General features: G+C 25.8%; 1 protein-coding gene across 1 annotated transcript in view; it reads left to right on the forward strand.

The window, feature by feature from the left end:
• Positions 1-5,414: 5,414 nt before the first annotated feature.
• The window catches only part of LOC101238239 (uncharacterized), a 21,595-nt gene continuing 3,905 nt past the window's right edge, over positions 5,415-23,104 (forward strand). Inside the window, exons 1-2 of the mRNA XM_065804864.1 lie at positions 5,415-5,676; positions 17,633-17,830. Coding sequence (XP_065660936.1) covers positions 5,584-5,676; positions 17,633-17,830 — 291 coding nt within the window. The 5' untranslated portion in view covers positions 5,415-5,583. The remainder of the gene's footprint in view (positions 5,677-17,632; positions 17,831-23,104) is intronic.

Below are 23,104 nucleotides of genomic sequence, written 5' to 3' on the forward strand. Positions count from 1 at the left end.
TTAAAAGTTTAAAACGTTTAAAAGTTAAAAATATATTCGATAGTCCTAGAAAAACAACCGCTCTGACAAAATTATAATTTTTTTTTCAAAATTTTTTTAAATAGTCAATAAATCATATAAAACAAAACTTTAAAGTCAAATATTTGTACTCAGTTTAATTGCTCGTTAACTTAAAGCTTAATTGCTTAATTGCTTAATTGCTCGTTAACTTAAAGTCAAACGTGCAATTACACAGGTCAACAAAAAAAAAATTTTTTTCTGGTGCCGAGCAAACAATTTGTTTTTTGTATAGCATTTCTCATTTTGATTTCAAATATGCAACTCTTTTTTTACCATCACGTCAAGTTGTAAAGATATTTAGGTTCAAATCTTAAGTATTTTGGGTAAAGTCCCTAATTGTCGAAAAAAAAGTTATTCAAAAGTATGTCAACCTGGGTCTCAAAAGAAGCGTATTTTCATAGAGATTTTAGAAAACCTTGACAATAATTTAATGACAAAAAAATTATGTGAAAAAATGCTAAAGACTTTTGAAAAAATTTCAACAGAATGTTATTCAGCAAAAATACACAAAATACTTATTTTTATTACAAATAAATAACATTTTAAAAATCTCTATGAAAATACGCTTCTTTTGAGACCCAGGTTGACATACTTTTGAATAACTTTTTTTTCGACAATATTAGGGACTTTACCCTAAATACTTAAGATTTGAACCTAAATATCTTTACAACTTGACGTGATGATAAAAAAAGAGTTGCATATTTGAAATCAAAATGAGAAATGGTATACAAAAAACAAATTGTTTGCTCGGCACCAGAAAAAATTTTTTTTTTTGTTGACCTGTGTTATTTTTCATTACATCCGCCGGCGGGAGGCTAATATTTCCGCGTCCAATTTGGTGGCTGCAGAAAGCTGGGAGGCAGAAGCTATTGGAGGCGGCCTCCAAATGGTTTTGCCTCTAAAAGTTTTTCTGGAGGCGTCCACCATGGGCTTCCGCCTCTCTATTGGCGTCGGCCTCCAAAACATTTTGCCTCCAAAAAAAAAACTCTGACTGCGGCCGCCATTAGAAAGGCAGAAGCCACTGGAGGCGGAATAAAGAAAAATTTGCCGCTAAAAATTAATTGACAGGCAGCCGCCGTCTGCTGCGTTATAAAAGTGGAGACGAGAATATTTACGCCGTTTATCAACACTGCTTAAATTTGCAGGTCTAGAACTAATTTTACATTAATTGACTTTTTTCAATCCAAAAGAGTGAATTAAAGCATAAAATACTGCTTTGAGTTTTATATTTTTTTACTACCTAACATATATATTTTAGTTTTTAAAATTAAATACTGCAATTCAATTTACTGTTTTAGACCCCATTTAAAATTCTAGCGCTACAAAAAATTTCATAAAAAAAATTCACTCGGGACGAGAAGCAATCAAAAAGTACCAATCAAAAATATCGTATAGATTTGAATTACCACAACAACAATATAACGACGACGATAATGAATATTAGCGATGTAAAAATGAGTATAGAATAAATTTAGATTATTATATAAGTATTAAATTAGCATATAAATATATATGAGTATCAATATCGAGTATCAATTAGTATCAATATCGAGTTAATATATAAGATGATTTATTACTCTTTATGATTTATTACTCTTTGAGCATTGGATTATCGATGAACATTAGTATGGTTCTAAATAACGGTTATAACTAACTAATAAATTGACTTTTTATGACATTAAATATCAATTATCTGTAGTAAATTTCACGATGTAAAGAAAATAAAAGTTTATTTTATAGTAAATTGTATAAAAAAAAATTCATCTTCTCCTGAAAAATATTGCTTTCACTTGTTGTTTTTTTTATAGCTTTTTATCAATGTTGGGAATTAATAAATCTTTTGTACCCCACAAAAATGTTACACACACACTATATATATATATATATATATATATATATATATATATATATATATATATATATATATATATATATATATATATATATATATATATATATACATATATATATATATATATATATATATATATATATATATATATATTTATATATATATATATATATATATATATATATATATATATATATATATATATATATATATATATATATATATATACTTATATACTGTCAGATAGGGTAATATGCCCACTGTGGGGTAATATGGCCAGTTTAGCATATCAGTTTTTTCTAAAATCTGCTAAAGTTTTTTAAGAAGTAGTGTCCCACTCTACACACTTTTTATAGCACAATGTTAGCCTGGCATTTTAATGTTGTTACAAAAAATTAAAATAATAATACTCTTGTTGTTGAATGTTTTTTGCATGTCATTTTTTAATGTCTTTTCAGATTTTAAAAGTGTTAACTATTGCCAAGCAAATACTTAAAGGGCAATTTGGCCAAAATTTTAACCAGATCTTTATGAGCTACTTAGGTAAGTGCATTTTAAAGCTCAAAGCATTTGCCCTAAGGTAAGTGGGGTAAATGGGTTATTTTGAAAATTGAGGTAATGTGGCTACTTATTGATTTGCTTGATAAATTTGTCAATTTTTTTTTAAAATCAGTTGCAATATGCAATGCACATACAAGCCAAAGAAATAATGCACATGCAAACCAAAGGAACTACCCCATAGAGCAAGTGGATAAGGCTATAAAGGTCAGTGCTCCTGGTATTTCAATTAAAAGGGTCTCTGAGACCAACAAAGTTTCAAGATCAACTCTTAGAAAATATCTATGTGTTAAGGCCAAATATAGGCAGATACCTTGTTGAACTGCTATTTCTGCTGAGTAAGAGCTTGTCATTACTCAAAATTGAGCAATGGCAAAGCACTTCATCACCAATATGAAAAACTTTGGGATTTGGCTGTGTTAAAACAATTCATCAAATGTATCCTTCACAAACGAAAGTAAACTTCTCTTGGCAAGATTAGACTTCCTGAATTTTTGAAAAGGCACCACAGCCTAACCTTTACAGAGAATAAGTCAGCATATTTTGAAGAGTTGTGCAGTGGTAGGTGAAGAGCAGCTTGTTGTTTATTTTCAACAATCTGAACAACTTAACCAAGGGCATTATTCTTCTAATGAAATGAACTATGATAAGACTAATCTCAGCAAAAACCCTGGCTCCAAGAAAATGATTTACAGAAAGGCCACAAGGCATCTAGATACCATTATAAAGATTAAAATGCCTTTGCAATTTGTTAGAAATTTTCGTATTTTTTTGTATTTGTATTTTGAACTTTGTTTTAAAAATCTAGTTTTTGGATTTGAAACATACTTCCTTTCATTTCATAAACATGTATTGCAATGTTTTGTTGTTTAAATTAGGTTTTATTGTTAAGTATACACTATGTTTTGATTTTTTTTAAATGATTTTCATAAATTGACTTTAATTAAAGTTTTAAAGCCACATAGCTGATTTTCTCATATAATATGTGTCTTGTATAAACAAGTTTTGAATAAAGTTTACAAATTTATAGCTCTTATCAATTTTTTTGTATTTTATTTGATAATCAAATTTTGTGATTTGCGACTTTCATAAATTTTTTAAACATGTTTTGCAACGTTTTGTTGTTTAAATTAAGTTTTACTGTTAAGTGGCCAAAATCACCCCATTTTTAAATTTTTCAAAAATTATTTTCATTACAAGTTGTGGTTAAAGTAATATAGCTACATGGCTGATTTTCACATATAATGTGCATCTTGTAGGAATAATTCTTGAATAAAATCTACTAGTTTATATTTTGTATTTAGCAAATTATTAAAAGAAAATGAACAGTCAAAATGTGGGCATATTACCCCATCTGACGGTATGTGTGTGTGTGTGTATATATATATATATACATATATATATATATATATTTATTTATATATGAATATATATATATATATATATATATATATATATATATATATATGTATATATATATATATATATATATATATATATATATATATATATATATATATATATATATATATATATATATGTATATATACATATATATATATATACATATATATATATATATGTATATATACATATATATATACATATATATATATATATATATGTATATATATATATATATATATATATATATATATATATATGTATATACATATATATACATATATATATACATATATATATATATATATATATATATATATATATATATATATATATATATATATATATATATATAAATTATATCAGTGTATTCTACAAATAGAGTGCTTAATGTTCTTAAAGAACAGAGCAATAATAAATTAGTAAAAACACTTATCTATCTTTTATCTTCGACATAATATTCCCCATCAGTAGGTTCATCAGGAAGTCTCTTGATGAACCTACTGATTGTGAAACATTATGTTGAAGATAAAAGATAGATAAGTGTTTTTACTAATATATATATATATATATATATATATATATATATATATATATATATATATATATATATATATATATATATATATATATATATATATATATATATATATATATATATATATATATATATATATATATATATATATATATATATATATATAAGACAAAGAATAATGAAAGAAAAGATTGCTGACCTAGCCCAAATCCTCAGTTGGTATAACAGCAGCAGGCTTTAACATATCTAATCTATGTACTGAAGCCCCCGGCAGCAAGCTATTTTAGTATGAAATATCAGATTGCTTATCTAAGCATGCATTAAGGTATATTATATATATATATATATATATATATATATATATACATATATATATATATATATATATATATATATATATATATATATATATATATTCACAGAAATATCAATGTTTTATCTACCAAATACTTTTGCTTTTGCTGTTTTCTAGTTTTGCCATTGTTGCTCATTTTTGTAATATTATTTATAATTTAAATTAAACACTTTTGTTTTTGAGTATTAGAGTAGTAATTTCTAAATAGCACTTTATACTTTAATTTTATATTATGTTAGGTTGTTACATTATAATTGTTTATTGTTCTGCTTTTTATTTAATTCAATTTTTTTAATATATATATTTTAAATAGGATAATCCTGCAGTTAAGCAACATAAATTAATCTAGCACCGTTTGTAGAGAATTTAAATGCATTTTTAAATATTTATTATAAATATTATTGTAAATATTTTTTTAAATTTTAATAATTATTATTGTAATATATAAATTATTATTAATAGTAATTATTATATATTTTTTTATTAAAATGGCATTTACACACTTCACTGTTTTTTAATAAATAAGAAAATTATTTTATGTCACTTAACTGCAGGATTACCTTAAATAGTAATATTAATATAAAGATTTATATTAATATTACTATTTAAGGTAATCCTGCAGTTAAGCAACCTAAAAGAATGGAGATGTGGAGAACGAGTGTACTAGCCTCGAATAAGTCTACAACCACTAATATTTGAATGTTTCATTTTGATTGCTATTTTGAATTTTTATTATTTTGATTTAAAAAAATGTTAAAACAAGTTTATATTTACATATTCCCACGTTGTTTTTTAAATTTTGAGATATAGTTAATAATGACAGTAAAATCTGACAATAAAAATGGCTGCTGCTCTTTAAATCCAAAATGGTTCTGCACGTTTGAAGGACTTTTTAAATTACTAGAATTCGTAAGTGTTATAAATTTTTTATAATATTTTTCATTAACAAATAAGTTATTATAAGTTTTTAATTATATTTTTCATTAATAAATATATTACAAATTTTTTTTAATATATCAGGGCAAGGGTAAACAATGTTCCAGTTTTTACATAGGAGTACAGTGCTTAACTAAGTAAAATTAAGATTTTTAATGCATTTTCTAATGTAAAAATCAGGACAATGACAATCTTAATCAGGGCTCAAACTAAACCAGGGCATAAAAAAGGATCACTCGTTCTTTGAACAAGAAAAAATATTTTTTACCCCTCATCATATTTGCTTTGGCAGAGAGTATGTCAGATTATGAGTATGTCAGTGGAACTACTGTAAAAGTTGTTTATAACTTCCATATTACAGTTAACATAGTTGAAAGTGTATTGATAATGATTTTCAGTGTAAGGAACATGTCAGAAAGGATTTATCCCTTCCCATATTTTTTCTGCTTAGGGAAGGAGTGAAACTGTTATAAAAATATACTATTTCACAAATTACTTTTTTATTACTTATTTAGAATAAGTAAAAAAATAATAAAAATAGTCTTTTAAAGTTGTTTTCTAAGTATAACAAACTTCATACCATGAAAAACTTTTTTTATACATCTGATTTATTTGCATGAAAATATTTATAAAAATTAACTGCAAAAAGAGAATTAATCAAAGTAATGATGTTTTCTTTTTAAAGCATTTATTTTGATAAAAGGCCAGCACTTTCTGACAATCCAGCTTCAGTAAGATAAGGGCTATTGTTTTTAATAAATTAACAACTTTTAACAAGCTCTGGTATGATTGCATTATTTTCATTTTTTGACAAAATGTATCAAGAAAGATTTTTAAATTTTAATCTTTCTCCTTCAATTACAGAAGGTTGTCATTGATGGACAACATTCTTCTTGGTTTTTAGTGACCTCATGGTTCCATTTAATTGTTTCTTATCTGCATTAATGATCTTCCTGACCATTACAAATTTTAAAAGTAAACTAGCTTTATTTGCTGATGGCACAACTTTTTAAAAAATAAGTCTTGAAAAACCAGTTTTTGTTACTGGAAAATATATTTATGAGAAAAATAAGAAGTTTTGAATGACTATCTCATGGACCACCATAGGATTAAGCTAAAAATTTTAGAAAATGCATTCCTCAGTATCTGAGGTGGTCTGTTTTTAAGCTCTGTTTTTAATAATAAAATTTCAGATCTTCTCATATTTTGTGTGTGTGTGTGTGTGTGTGTGTGTGTGTGTGTGTGTTTGTGTGTGTGTGTGTGTGTGTGTGTGTGTGTGTGTGTGTGTGTGTGCATGTGTGATAAAAAACTTTAGACTTAATTTAAAAAAATAGATATTGTAGCCTTTTTTTTAAAATATATATATTTAATCTATTAATAGCTGCCTTGTAAATAAACCAAAAAAATCATTAACAAATTTTAAAAAATTGAATTATGCTCAATATCCAAAACTAGCAGTTGTAGAAGTATTTTTTTATTACTTATTAATTTTTAGTTAACCATACTCAAAATAACTGTTAGTTAACGGTACTCAAAAAGTTAAAATTGGTAACACATATTCCATGAACCAAAATGTAAAATATGGAGCACCACAAGGTACAGACATGGGTCAAAAACTCTTTAATATCTATATGAGACCACCCCTATACAAATATCTGAACATAATCAATGTTAAAACTTTTGGATACTCAGATGATCATCAAACTCTAAAAGCATTCCTTCCTTTATCTCAATATAATGCACTAGTCCTTGAATACACATCTAAATGGATGGGTGAATCCAATCAAAAATAAAAATAATAATTATGGCACCACCTAACATTCAAAAAGATATTATTTTTATTAAAGGTACTTTTATTAACAAGGAATGCATTAGATTTGTTGACTCAGCAAAAAGTTTAGGGGTGATACTTGACAATAAATTATCTTTAAAAACACAAATAAATAAGATTGCTAAAAACTGCTACAATATATTGAGCAAAATATCTAAAGTAAAACAATTCTTATCGCACAAAGATTTGTGTACCATATTATGTTAACTAATATTTGCACAGCTAGATTATTGCAACTCTCTCTACTTTGGAATTGAAAAATCACTATTAAAAAAACTGCAGTCTGTTCAAAATTGTGCAGCAAAACTGGTATTTAAAACTAGAATAAAAAATCATGTAAACAACCAGGAATTCAACAAATTGCACTGGCTGAAAATTAGAAAAAATATATATTTCAAGGTCCTTTTAATAATGCACAAATCTATTATACTGGAAGCACCAACATCATTATACAATTTAATTCACTACTCAATGTCAGAAAGAACGCTGAAATTAAAGGAAACAAAATGCAGCAATCATTTTGGTAATCGAGCATTATCCCACTATGGTCCTAAACTTTAAAATATACTTCCAAATAATATCCGTGACAAAAAAAAAAAATGATGATAATGTTAATGATAATGTTAAATTAATGATAATGATAATGTTAAATTAATATCTCTTGAACATTAATATCAATTTTTATTTTTAATCTTTCAAATTTTTTTATTTTTTTATTACTTATATAATAATTTGTTGCACAGCTGAGCAAGTGTTTTATCCTCTATTCTGGCAAAACACACTAGCTGTGGGTAAACATATGTATTTACTTATTTTAATATTATATATTTCATTAAGTTATAATGAAGTCCTAAAAATTGTTACCACATCAAGAAAAATGTTATTTAAAAAAAAAACATTATTTAAGCTTGAATTACTAGCCAATCTGTAGAATTTTTTTCAAATATTTTAACAATATTATTTCCTGTTAATTTAACAATGTTATTTTCCCTGTTAATCTGCAACATCAATCTAATATATACAATGGTTGAAATAATTTATTAGTAATAAAAATGAATGAGACATGATACAGGCCTTGTTATGAGATTTTGTTGCGTAACGGAAAAGCGTAACACAAATAAATGTACTCAATAAAGATGTTTACATCATAAAAAGTTTAATTACATCAGTTGCAAATTTTAAAGTACCCAATGTAATTAAATTTAGAACCACATTAAAAATTGTTGTAAATTCTTTATGAAATATCTTTAAAGTAAACAATATTGTTATAAAAAAAAGTTGTAAATAAAATTTAAAATGTAAAGCGTTTTAACATTTTTAAAAGAATTTTAATTGAATTTAATAAAATAAATTTATATTTAGTTGTATTTAATAATAAATTTAATAAAATAGATTAAAAAAAAAATGAAAAATAGAAATAGAAAATAGAAAATAGTTTATTTACCATCTGTTTTTTTATCTAATAAAAAAATATTCCACAAATATTTTTTACAACAATTAATTACAGCTTAATGTTTTCAGCTCAAACTGTTCTAAAAGACTGTTTAAATAAACTAATTGAAAAAAGCTTTTGCGTAATGTAAATTGCGAAAAGCATACATGATATTGTAAATACGTACGTAAAATTCAAATAACGTAATGCTTTTTAACAAGGCCTAATGACATGAATGAATGACACAATAAACTGAGTTTTATATTGTAGTTTTCTCTGTTTGGCTAGCACTTTCTTGCTCAAACCAACAAAGTTTTATGTATGAATTATTTTATTTAGAATTTAAATAAGATATTTCTTTCGCCTTTTTTATTTTATTTATCTTATTTAGAGTTTAAATAAAATTTTGTAAATAAAATAAAATTAAAATTGCTGTTTAATCTTATTTATTTATTTAGAATTTATGTTGTTGGGTTGTTTTTTTTGTCGTTTTTATTTTAATTATTTTAAATAAAATATTTGATTTGATGTTTTTATTTTAAATATTATGTTTAATATTTGTACAAAACTTTTTATTTTTATTTTTTTTTATTTTGTTTTTTTAAATAATTGATCTAAAATTTTAATAAAATGTTTGTTTTGAAGTAAAATTTTGTCATTTGTTTTTGCTCAAAGAGTTATAATATAGCTGGAGTGAGAATGAAGTAAAATTTTGTCAAACAGTTGTTAAAAATTTATCCAGTTAACTTTTTTCGAAAGTAATCCACTTTGATTACAACTCTCTTTTTGCTGTTTTTATTTTTATTTAAATAGCAAATAAAGATGAGTTTTAAAATCATGTTTGTTAGCCTAAAAATGACCATCCATCTAGCGCTTTTTTGTGTACCTGCATTAAGTTTGAGAAGACTGATATTGTATTGTAAATTGTCTAAGATAACACTGGCACTTATTCAATCTTGGTCTGGGTGACATATGATCGCACACTATTCCTGACCACATGTATAATATATTTTTTCAATGACTTGTCTACGGTCTAATAACTTTTTTTACATATTTTCAAGCATTTCAAAAAAGCATGGAATTATATAAATTAAACTTCGATCATTTCTAATGAAATGTGTTTTATTTTTTTACAGTTTTGGTTTTATTCTCTATTTCGATATTATTCGGTAAAGTCCCTTTTCGACCTTTTTTAGTTTGGCTGTTTTTGATACTATTTCTACTACCCTTTTTTTCTTTTTTTATGTATTTTTTTACAAATTGCTTTTTTTGTGATAAAACATTTCTGTGTATTTTTTGATATAAATGTTAATTGTTTAGAACAAGTTTTAAAAATTATACCACCTTTACAAGTATAAACAATGAGTTTGTTTTCAATGAACTTTTTAAAAAATTATTAAAGATAAAAATTCAAGAATTAAAAAAAAGTTAGATTAGAAAAATAATTGCACATAAGGAGAAACTTATGTTAAATCTCGTTTAAAAAAAATTTATTTTGTATTGCAGTTATTATTTATAATTTTTACCTGATGTTTAGTTACCACACAAGTTCCCTCCATAAACATAATACCACACAAGTTCCCTCCATAATAAATTTAGAAAAATTAAATGATGCTCTGGTAATTGAAGGATCCCCTAAAATAGCTATTTTATTCCTTGCACAGAGCTTACACCATGTTTTAGTAACTAATATTAGTAACCAAACTTCTTCCTTCCTTGATGCAACCAATAAATGTTTCTTTCCCCCATGAAAGAAAAGTTTTTAAGTTCTTGGATATTGATTTATTCACTTTTAGTTTTTTTGCCTCAGATGCTATGCTTAAAAACTCTTTAAGTGCCAAGACAATTTGTGTTCATACTTAAAAAAATGTTTAAAAAAAATGTTTGGGCTGAATTTTTTTGATTAAAACTAAATAATGAATGCACACCCTTAATTTTAAAACTCATGTTTTAGTCGAAGCTTGCCGTCTTTATTTTTTTTTGGTTTTCGGAGTCTGTATAATGTTAGCCGCAATCTGCAGACTTAATAATTTATTCCATGGGTGTTTAATTCATAACAGTTTCGGTATATGATGTCATCGTATAAATTTTTTTCTTTCAAGATATCGTTTTTTTTTTTTTTGCTACAATTACCAAATCATGTTAATTGTATAACTTTTTACTAAATCCCAAAAAAAAGTTTGTCATGCAATTAAAATGTGAATTTTAAAATTAATGGTGTGCATTCATTATTTAGTTTTAATCAAAAAAATTCAGCCAAATTTTTTTTTAAAACACTTTCTTTAATATGAAAGCAACTTGAGGATCCCTTTAAGTTTTTATTTCTTATATATAAATTTTTTCTTCTCTTTTAAAAACAAATTTAAAAAAACAACGACGCACAAAACATTATCAGGGACAGTTCCGCTTCCTCTTTATAGAGGAAGTGGAACTTCATATTTTTTCTATTTAAGCTTAACCATTAAAGTTAAGTTGAATGAAGAATTGTTTAAAATCTTTTTTCTTAAGCTTAATTTACTTAACAAAAGATGAGGTCATTTAAAAAAGACTTTTGGAAACCTGTTAGAAAAAATAAATCACTTATGAAAAATATTATATATAACACTTTTTGATCACTAAAATGAAACGCATTTATTTATTAAAGAACCATTGGAGGTAAGTTGTTCTTTATATAAAAGTATATTGTCTAATATTATAAAACATTAAAGGGTTAGGGTTAGGGTAAGAATAAAATTTTGAAGTTATTTTTACAAACATAACTAAAAAATATTTTTTATATTACTTTTTGATGATTAAAATAAAATGTGTCTAAAAAACTGTTAGAAGTTAGTTGAACCTTATAAAAGCATATCACTTAATATTATAAGAACATTAAAAGATCAAAGTTTCAAAGTAATTAATTCCAAATATAACATAATTGAAAAAATTGTTTTTTGAGTAACATTCAAGAGGTCTTTATAATCTGATATTTTTATTGGAAAGTCTGGTGTTACTCGCAAAAAGTAGAATCCTGAACCAGTTTTGAGTAATCAAACTTTTTTACAACAACAATTGATAACTCTAAGAGATTCTAAAAAGTAATTAAAAAGTAAAACTTTAAACAAGCTTCAATTTAACTTTCAAATAAATGATGAAGTCAATTTTATTTTAAATACTTGAAATTTTAATTTTGTGCCAGCAAAATATTTCATCATATAGTCTCAATTTTTTTCAATAAACTCTGTTAGATTAATGTGTATAAAAAAAATTAAGAAAAAAAAATTGTCATACTTTTTGGTAACTGATGCTTCGCATCAGAGTTTAACTTTTATAGATTTTTTTCTGGGAATTCCAGAAATTCACTATAACTCCTTTAAAGCTTCCAAAAATTTCTGAGTGTTTTTTGCTATTAATTTGTGAAAAAATTAAAAATTTGTTCACAAATCAATAGCAAAAAACACTTGCAAATTTTTGGAAAAGTTAAAGGAAATTCCCAGAAAAGATTTAAAATTTTTTTTGCTCAAGCTCACTTTAATGACATCACTTTTGAATAAAGATCTCTAATTAACTAATTTTTTTTCTTTCTAAAATTTGATTTGTAGCACTTTTTTAAATCTAGTTTTTAAGATCAAGCTCTTTTAAATTGCAAAAAATTCTAATTTGATAACAAAAATATAAACTTTAGCCCACCATTATGAAAAAAAGTCAACAGTCAGATTTTTAGTGTTTAGTTTTTCTTTAAATGGGTTCCCAAGTGCCGAGACAAGTTATGTTTATTTTGTAAATAAACATTAGAAAATAAGTTTTTAGTTTATTAAAGTTGCCAAAACTATTCATTTATTGAGATATTAATAAAAAACATTTGTTGTTTTGCCATTATACTTCCAGTTGAGAGGTTAATATTAACTCCATGAATCTGCATAGTTTTTTCCAATGTAAAAATATCTGGTTTGAATAATAAATGTACTTACCACAGAGATTTTTTAAATGACTTACACAATAAGATTAGATTTTGGTTTTCCCTTCTTAATTTTCCCCATTAGATTGGGTTTTCCCTATTTATAAAAATACGTGCTACATTAAACATTTTAGTTTATCTTGGGACTTATAACAAAATAAAAATTGTAAATAGACAAAGATTACTGCTTTTCTACTTTGTTTTATTTTTATTTCCATTAAAATATTTCGTTTTCAATTACCGTGAAATCAAATGTATTTTCACTATTTCTTACAAAATCCAAAAAAATATATATTTTTGGTTCTAAGATTTTATTAGAAGAACATGTTTTTCAGTATAATTTTTAAATTTATATATCTTATATTTATAGCACTAATATTAGTTTTGTTTTTAAAATAAAATAAATATAAATTAGACTTCTAAACCGTTTACTTTTTGATCGTGTTATTTTTATTTGGCTATTATACTTTTTATAAAAGGTTTTATATAAAGGTATTCTTCTACTTAAAAATTAATTGCAAAAAGAAAAAAAAACATAACGTTTATAACTCAAGTTTAAGTTATTTGAAAGAACTTTTTTGTATCGAGGTCATTTATTAACTACAAAAGTGCATTAATCAGACCAGTATTTGAAAAAAAATCATCAAGCTGGAACTTAATTTTGAGGAAAAAAAATGGCATTAAAAATTATAATATATTAAAAAATATATAATTGTAATAATACATAATTATATAAGTTTTTTTGCTTATATTGTGATAAATAATTTGTTCTTGAAAGTTTAACATGAAGCTTATTTTTTATGGATTATTTATGATATGAACACAACTTGTCTTGGCACTTGGGGATTTCTTTAAGTATACTTACTAAAAAATTGAAAATCAACTTCTTTAAAAGCTAGTAGCTGTTAAGAACCATGAAAAAAAAACCTTTTTGATTGAAAAATGAAATTTAATGTAAAATAACCTACTGTTTAAATAAATAGTATTTTTTAAGAACCACTGTAGATAATAATCTGAATATATGTGTCAAGTCAAAACTATATAAAAACTGGACACCTGCTAACTAGGGTTACCATTTTTTATGTAGGAAAACACTGTGAAAAACCTATTAAAATCATGATTTTGACTATGTTTTCCTATGTAAACACCAAACATCTAGTAACCCTATTTTTATACATACATAGGTACAAAAATACTTAAGGATTACATTTATACAAAAAAAAAATAATTTTCTTGTATACATTTTTTGCTTTTACAAAGTTTTATTCTGAAATAATAAGTTAAAAATCTCTACCTCCCAAACCTTTTCTGAAACAGAGTTCTGGCTCAGAACCTAGAGGTCAAAGTCACTGCTCAAAGATACTTCTGAACTACCTACATAAAGATCTTTTTTTAAATTTCTTGGTAAATCTTCTTGTTCTTGTTCCATTTTATATCAATATGTAAAAATATAGATGACTTGCGAATGTTTACATTCTCGTTTTGAAAAAAACATACTTGTAGGCAAAAAAACAACAAATAATTGGAAATTTTCCAGCAAAAAACATTAAGATGTTTGTATGTTTTGTTAGGAAATTTATTCATTTATTGATTTTTTAGCAAGAATTAAATTATTTCAATTAATCTGGATTTAAAATTTATAAAGTTTCTTTTGGAAAATCAGCTTTTAAAAGGAGAAGATGTAGAGTTTTACAACGTTTCTTACAACTTCAAATCAATATGTTTCACCTTGAGCTATAAATACCTTGGTATCGATCTAGACCCGACACTAAACATGAGTAGTTATTTTAACAGTTTATAAAAAGCCGTTTATACCCGTTTTAACCTACTGTGGAAATCTTTGCTTCAATCTACATTATTATTTACAGATTAAAAATCTAAATACTTATTAAAGGAGGGTATTAGTTTTAATTTGTCGATTGTCTGGTCTAAAAAATTTTTCATCACCTTTTTGTACTGTACTGAATTCATTTTGTTCTAAAACAAGTTAAAGTTTTTAAAATTACCTAATTATTTTACTATGCTATAATTTCTAAAACTAGGTCTTTATCGTTTGTTGCTAACTTTCCTACCATTTTCTGTTGATTTGTTACTACCTCTTGTTACAATTGGTAATATCTAACCACTGCACCTCAGATGATAAATTACTAATACTTAAAACTATTTAATTGTTGTTTTTAAAAAGCATTTTTATTGTTGTTGTTTTAAGAAATCAATCTGAATATAAAATTTGTAGAAGTTTTTAATAGCAATCAAAGTTTACAAAAATGATTAAAAAATTATATACATAAAAGTTTTTAATAGCAATCAAAGTTTACAAAAATGATTAAAAAACTTTTGTTTTTACAATATAAAAAAAATGTAACTAATTATTTAAGTAATTACATTTTTTATGTAACTAATTATTTCAATCAAAAAAAAGACAACAATTTTTTAAAGATATAAAAGAAATGCAAAAAACACTTATAAAGTGTATTTATATTATGAACTTATGAATGTATACTTCTAAAGTTTTAATGTTTTCTGCTTACAAGTATGAGCGCGCCTGTTGTTTACAAAAAAATGTGATGTTGCATGGAAATTCATCTATAGTTTTTTCTCTACAAAAAAAAATTTTTTTTCAATATTTTTTACTAATCCCAGTGTATGGGGTGTGCAACAATTGTAGTATAAATTTAATTTTTTCTAGCTCTACATCACCTTTCACAACTTTAGAACAACCTTGTAAAAAAAAATTTATAGCATATTATATGTTTCTATATGGCCAGTTTGTCTTGCAACAGTTGTGGATTAAGGAACCATTGCTCAACTTGGCATAAGATGATCCAATATTGGCCCTCTAGAAATAAGTTTTTTTAACTAAAATGGCTTTTCAGGTTCAAAGTATAAAAAAAACATGCTTTTACAATCCAGTAATCAAAGAAAAAATTTCAAATGATGAGTCATGAATGGCTTTGAAATTTTCCAGGTTTGCTTTTCTGATTAATGCAGACTGACCTACCAAAATTGCATCAAAATTTAATGTAGTTTATGTTGAACCTTAGAATAAAATGGCTTAAATACTACCATAGCTGCAGTTTAAATAGGCTTGAATTGTTTCTTGTTTATTTAAGATCTAGAGATCTTTATTTATCAAGTTTTTTTTTTTTGCGTACATTAGCATTTTGGATTTCTTTTCTCTTTTTATGATTTTCACCTCTTAAATCTTTTTTTTAAACCCAACTTAGTGACAAACAAATCTTTTTCTTCTTTTCTTCTTTTTCTAGTAGGATGAGTTGAATGGTAACATAATAAATGGTTAAATAAACATGATCAAAATTTTAAAAGAACTGCAAAATTTATGAGTGATCTGAGAACAACAATGACTGAGACATATTTTAGCAAGTGTTTAATTTTTCACTTGCTTTGAGTGTTTATTAAATTGCTTTCAAAAAAAAAAAGTGTTTGTTTTTTTAATGTAATTTTTTTCACAGGTTTTTTAAATAATTTAATTTACGCATGAACTTGGATTTTCTCTTTTTTTATTTGATTTTGGTGGTTACAATAAAATGTTTGCACTGCAGTTCAGTTTAAGTCTTTTAAATAATGTCTTCAGAGGCTTTTGACAAAATAAAAAATGTATTAATTGGAACAGATTTTTTTTTTAAATTAGCAATCATGAAGTAAAAATTTTTTTGCAAAAAACAAATACTGCATTAAAAATAAAGAAATTTTAATATCTCGATAAATAGTTTGTATTGGCAAGTTCAATTAACTCAACATATTTTCTAAGATTTATTTAAAATATGAACACAGCTTGTCTTTGCACCATTTGAAAGTCACAAAAAGATTACTTCTTCCTAGTTTTTGGTATCCAAGTGTTCTAAAAATATAAAAAAGTATATGCTAATGTGAAAAAAATTAAAGCTAATGTGAAAAAAATTAAAGCTTTTTTAGGTTAGAGGAACAATCAATTTTTAAACCTGGAATCCTTAGGTATAATGATGGCAAGGACTTTAGAACTCCAAGCTTGAAAAAAAATTCCAAGTCATTAGATCTCTTGAGTTTTTTCTTATAAAAGCTCATAAGTCAACCAACATGTTTGGAGCTTTTGGACATAAGAGACCTATGAAAAAATAGAGATATAAAGCAGGAGTCCTTTTGGGACTCTGCATCCCTGCTTTGCACTTAGGGTACCCTTAGGAATTAAATGTTTATTTTTTTTTTTTTTTATATTCATTGTTCTTTTGTATATTAGAATACAGGTTGTTTAACTTAGATTAACAGTTTCATAGTTTAATTTTTTTTTAAGAAAACCCGCATGTCTTTGTAAATATTTTCCAATAAAAAAGATCTATTGACAATATTGATAAAATTTATTGATAGGAAAATATTTATCTAGTTTGGAGTGATTTCACCCAATTTTTTACCTCTGGCATATTGGCTGATAGTAATATTAAACATTGGTAGGGAAAATACTGTTTTCCTAAGTTGAGGAATTATAATAAAAAATGCAAATAAAATTTTTTAAAGTTCCACACCCCAGCTTAACATTAAGCCTTTGGCCAGCATTTTTTTGTGTGCTTGTGATAAATTACAAACAGAGATGTCTGTATATTTTATTAGGAGATTCTACCATGCATACGCCATAAGTTGAACAAAACAAGTGTTTATTTTAAACACTGTAAAAAACATTGAAATGGTTAAACAAAGTAATGTTATCAAGATATTTTATATATTTGTATTTCAGTTTGCAGTGTTGTTATCATGGGTGATATGTAGAAGCATCTCTAATGAAGTAAAAGATTTACATGTCACTTCAAGATTTGTCTATTTTCTTTTGGTTGGAATTATTTGCTGGATCTTTATTGGGGTGATTATTATCCTATATTTTAGTGGTTGTTTTGAATATCATGTTAATAAAAAGATAGAAAGATTGTATGGATGGGTAAGTTTCTTTTTTACTACTAAGTTTTTAAATTAAATTATAAATAATATGTTTTAAACAAATTTATTTAATAATATGAAAAAATTGTTGCTGAATAACAATTAACAATTATTTATACTTATCACTTATTGCCCTTAAAAAAAAATTTAAGTTAGTATGTTTAGTATATTTTACTAAGTTGTTCATCTGTACTTAAGACAGATGGTATACCGTTTCAGCATATGGTCAGCATATAGTTTGCTGCTCAAATGTTGTACATTTATTTGATGGCAAGGCACTCAAACTATTTGATTATTCTTAAATTACCTTGCTAAAGTTAGTTAAGAAATCATGTATTTTTATTTTATGTTTTTTCAATCTAATTTATCCAAACTTTTAAGTTATTAGTGTTAAATCTTGCTGTTAGTAAAGTATGGTAATGAGTAGCCTGAGGTGTTATTTATGTTGAATATTGCTATATCTTGCTTGTATTTGATTGTGGCCCAAGCAGATACATGTTATGAAAACTGTTAAGGTACAAAAGTGCAGCAATAGTTGTTCAATCGTTAGAAGCAATATGGTCATCACTTGGATCTCCTTCTGAAGTTCTCCTAGTTCTCTAAGTCATTCAGACCACAGATTATGCAAACAATGACATCAGAAAGAGAAATAAAACTTACATCAAACAGGTCAAACAGGTTGATCCATTGCTTGACATTCGTATCACTCCAGCTTCTGTATTTAAAGTGATTTCCTGCTCAGACTCTTTTACAGCTTGTGGCCCGGACAACATACCTGTTATAGTCTTGCAGAAGTGTTGGAGCTGTCGTCTATACTTTCAAAACTATTCAACAAGTGTTTATCAGAATCTTGTTTTCCAGCCTGCTGGAAAGCGGCATCTGTTATCCCTATTTTCAAAAATTCTGGAGAGTGATCTGATTCGTATAATTACCGTCCCATTAGTCTTCTTCCTATCATAAGCAAGGTTTATGAATCTTTAGTTAACAAACACTTAATCTTGAATCTTGAATCTAATAACTTACTTTCTGATCATCGATATGGATTTCCATCTTCTCATTCTACAGCTGATTTGCTAACAGTAATAACCGATAGGTTTTATCGTGCATTAGATAAAGGTGGAGAGGTTAAGGCAATTGCTCTTGCCATTTCTAAAGCTTTTGATAAAGTTTGACATGCTGGTCTTCTCCATAGGCTTTCTTTTTACGGCGTATCTGGTAATATCTTTAAGATTATTGAATCCTTCTTTTCCAATCGTAGTATAAAAGTTGTCCTCGGTGGACAGCACTCTTCTTCTTATTCTGTAACTTCAGAGGTTCCTCAAGGTTCTATTCTTGGCCCTATACTCTTTTTAATTTACATTAATGATCTTCCAGATATTCTCACATCTAAGGTGGCATTATTTGCTGATGATACTACCATTTGTTCTTGTCGTAATAAGAAGTTAACACTCTCTGATTGCTTGGAGGGGGCATTTGAGCTTGAAAAGGATCTCACTTCTGCTACAGTATGGGGCTCACAGTGGCTGGTGAACTTCAATTCAGATAAAACTCAATTTTTTTCAGCCAACCTTTATCGCAATAATTTAGATCTTATGAACGGTAATGTACTCGATGAGTCATCCACTCTTCATCTTCTTGGATTAACTCTTCCAATCTTTCTTGGAAACCATATATCAAATCTGTTGCAAAATTAGCATGTGCTAAGGTTGTATCTCTTTATCGAGCTCGACACTTTCTTACTTCAGATTCTATTCTCTATCTCTATAAATCTCAAATCCGGCCTTGTATGGAATAATGTTGCCATATCTGGGGCAGATCTTCTAGTGATGTCTTTTCTCTTTTAGACACGGTGCAAAAACGCATTGTAAACATAGTTGGACCTACTCTTGCAGCCAACCTCCAACCATTATCACATCATTGTAATGTTGCTTCTCTTTCTCTTTTCCACAAATACTTTAATGGGCACTGCACTAAAGAGCTAGCGTCTCTTGTGCCATCTATTAAAATTCATTCTCGTGTTACTCATCATTCAATTAAGTCTCATCCTTTTTCTGTGACTGTTCCTTGAGCTCCAAAAACTCTTATTCATCTAGTTTTTTTCCTCGAATATCAGTTCTTTGGAATTTGCTTCCTTCATCTTGCTTTTCTGATTCATATAATTTGCAATCCTTTAAGCTGTCTGTCAATCGTTATCTTGCTCTACAATCTTCATCTTTTCTCTTCCAGTAACTTCCAACTCTAATTAGTGGTTGCTTGCAGCCTTGTTGGAAGCGAAGATGTTTAAAAAATATATATATATATCGAGCTGTTAAACAACCATTGAGTAATAAAACTGTTAAAAGAGTTTATCGGATGCAATGGGCGAATTAAATGATCGCAAATTTCAATATTTGTAAAAATTTCTGGTCTTCAAATTCTCCGTTTTATCATTCTGATTATAAGTGGTAAACACTGTTTTTATGAAAAGGTGAATTTGTAATTAATTTGTAAATTTCTAATTTGAATTAACCAGTTAATTCAAGTATTATATATAAACTATAGTTAAAGTATTAGTCACTAAAGTTTTATAAAATAAGCGGGGTAAAATAAGCGGGGTAATCTACAAATTGCAACCAATTGCAAATTTTACTTAAGCTAATTGCACATTGTACAAAACATTAAAATCCGATTTTTGTTAGGGGAAAACTTTGAAGAATTATTAACTTTAAAATTCTAATGTTTAAAATTAAGCATTAGTTAATTGATAATAAAAACAACAATAAAAAAGATATGATTTAAAATATATTAGAATTTTTTACTTTTATTTTAAAATAATTTTTGTATGCTTTTAAACACCTCTGTCTTTAATTTTTTACAAATATCTGCGCTAGAGTTACGAGAATTGTAACGAGTTACAAGGATTTAATTGTATTTGATATTGAATGAGATATTAAAGGATTTCGTTTATCTAAAATATTTGATCACCGTTAGATTCCAGGCTGTTGTGATTTGCGGTTGTTTAATTTCTAAAATTAGATTGTACTGTATGCTTTATTTTTATTATTTAAAGAACAACTATTGAATTTTGTGACAAAAACAGAGTTTATGGTTTTTAAAAAACTAAAATTTAAAGACCAAAAGCGCCTCCAGATATTGCAAATTCAAAAGAAGAAATGTTATTAAAAACTGAATGACTTTTAAATGCGTTAAACAACAAATAATGTCTCAGGAAAATTGGAAAAGAGAGTTTAAAATTGTGAATAGGATGAAAACATCAGAGAGGTCAAGAAATTTTTTCTGTATATATGGTTATTTTTTTTTTTAAAGTTAAAATGTTTTTTTATATATCTATATAGTTATTATTTTTTTAAATTTCACATAATTTTCACTTCTTTTAATATAGTTGATATAGTTTTAAAAAAAAAAGTTTTTTTTTTGACATTATTATAGATAAATGTTTATAGGTCTTGTGCAAAAAATGGCTTTTATAAGCTAATTTTTAAAACTTAGTACCATTTTATTGTAAAGAACATATTTAGGAGGTCAAAATAAAAAATTTTAAATTATAAATATAAATTTAAATTTTAAATTTTTTTAAGAACCATCCTAATGCAAAACTTTTATATATTAGGTTTTTTTTTTCTTTAAAATGTTTGAATTTTTGGTGTGAGGGATCTCTCATCATGTTTTTTCATAAAACTTGCTAATTTTTCTAACTATTGATGGGTGTGGTCGAAGTTTGTTTCATTTATTAACACAAAAATTATGGTACATTAACATTAAGTTAGACAAAGCTTTTTTTAAGGCAAATTTTTTTTTTATTTAACTCGCCTTTCATTCTGTAGAGATTCAATTCTGTAGATTTTTAACTAGTTAAGAATTTCGCAAATAAAACTCAAAATAAAATTTCATTTTAAGTATTATTTATAATACTTAAGATGCAAATACGTACAACAAAGCGAGAAAATTTTCTAGTGTTTTTTACTTAGCATAGATTTGTTAAAAGGTTTTTTCCTTGATTAAAATTTAGCCATGGTGAATCACTAGTTGTTAAGTATAACCATCTCATAATAATAAATACGATTTTTAGTTTAAGTTAGATCTAATTATTTATTTTTTAGATTCAGTTCAATCATTTATTATTTAAGGTTTAGTTATAACCAAATGACCCTGCACATTGTTTATTATGTAATTATTATGTGTGATCTTGTATTATTAGTAAAAAATGTAGAGGGAGGTAAAGATTTGGTTCTTGGTATCTTCTGACTTTATTTATGTACTTTCAACTAGTAAACTTCACTCTGTTACTTTTTTTTGCTCTTTAACACTTTTCTTTTTATGGGCACTTTTTTCTTTAGATAAAATTGGCTTACTTTTTATCTAACTACCAGTTTTGTGATTTTAGTTGACTTTAATACTTATCATGCTAAGTTTTTGGCTATTTACTTTGAAGGTAGCTCTTTAAAGTACCCTGAGGGTGTAAACTAAAACAGGCAGTACTTATGTAATAACATTTATTAAGGCATAATTTTTTTTAAATATTTATCCCTTTCCCTTTTTGTTTTGTCTTCTTGACTTTTGCTTTGTCTCATTGATGAGTTTCTTGACTGTCAGAGTTTTTTGTGTAAACTCAGCTCCAAATCAGATGGCCATAGTGAAATGAATGAAATTTTTTTTGTAGCGGATAATCTAATAATTGATAATAATCACAAATGAAGTAATTGAGCTGCTAATTAAGTTAGAAAAATTATGATAATTTTCGCTAAATTAAAAACTAATAAACTAAAAATGACAACTGCCATGACAATATGACAACATATTTATCATTTTTTATGGTGATTTATGGTGCAAATTTATGTTTAAAAATGTTGTTTAGAAAAACTCTTTATTCAGTTGCAAAACAATGTGGAGTATCTTATTATCAATGTTTAAAAGGTTTGCTAAGTTAAAAAATAGCATTGAAAAGGCGCTTGTTGACAATATTGGTGAATTAACATTAATGTTAAAATATTGAATACTGGTGAGTTAATAAAAATGGTAAACAATGAATGTGAATAAATAAAAATTCGGATTATTTAGCTCATTTTTACCTATAATTAACCATAATTTTTCTTTTTTCTTTTTGTACATTTTTGTCTTGACTGCATTTTTATAGGATTATTCAAAATTCTATTTAAATTGTACCAGTTTTCCAAGAGATCAACAGGAATGCAAATTTCCTATTTCCATCTTCATAAATGATGGAGGTAGGAATTTTGTGTATCCGTTACTTTTTTACCAGTCCCAGTATTCAGTA

The sequence above is a fragment of the Hydra vulgaris genome, chromosome 09, assembly GCF_038396675.1.
Source record: "Hydra vulgaris chromosome 09, alternate assembly HydraT2T_AEP".
Taxonomy (NCBI): domain Eukaryota; kingdom Metazoa; phylum Cnidaria; class Hydrozoa; order Anthoathecata; family Hydridae; genus Hydra; species Hydra vulgaris.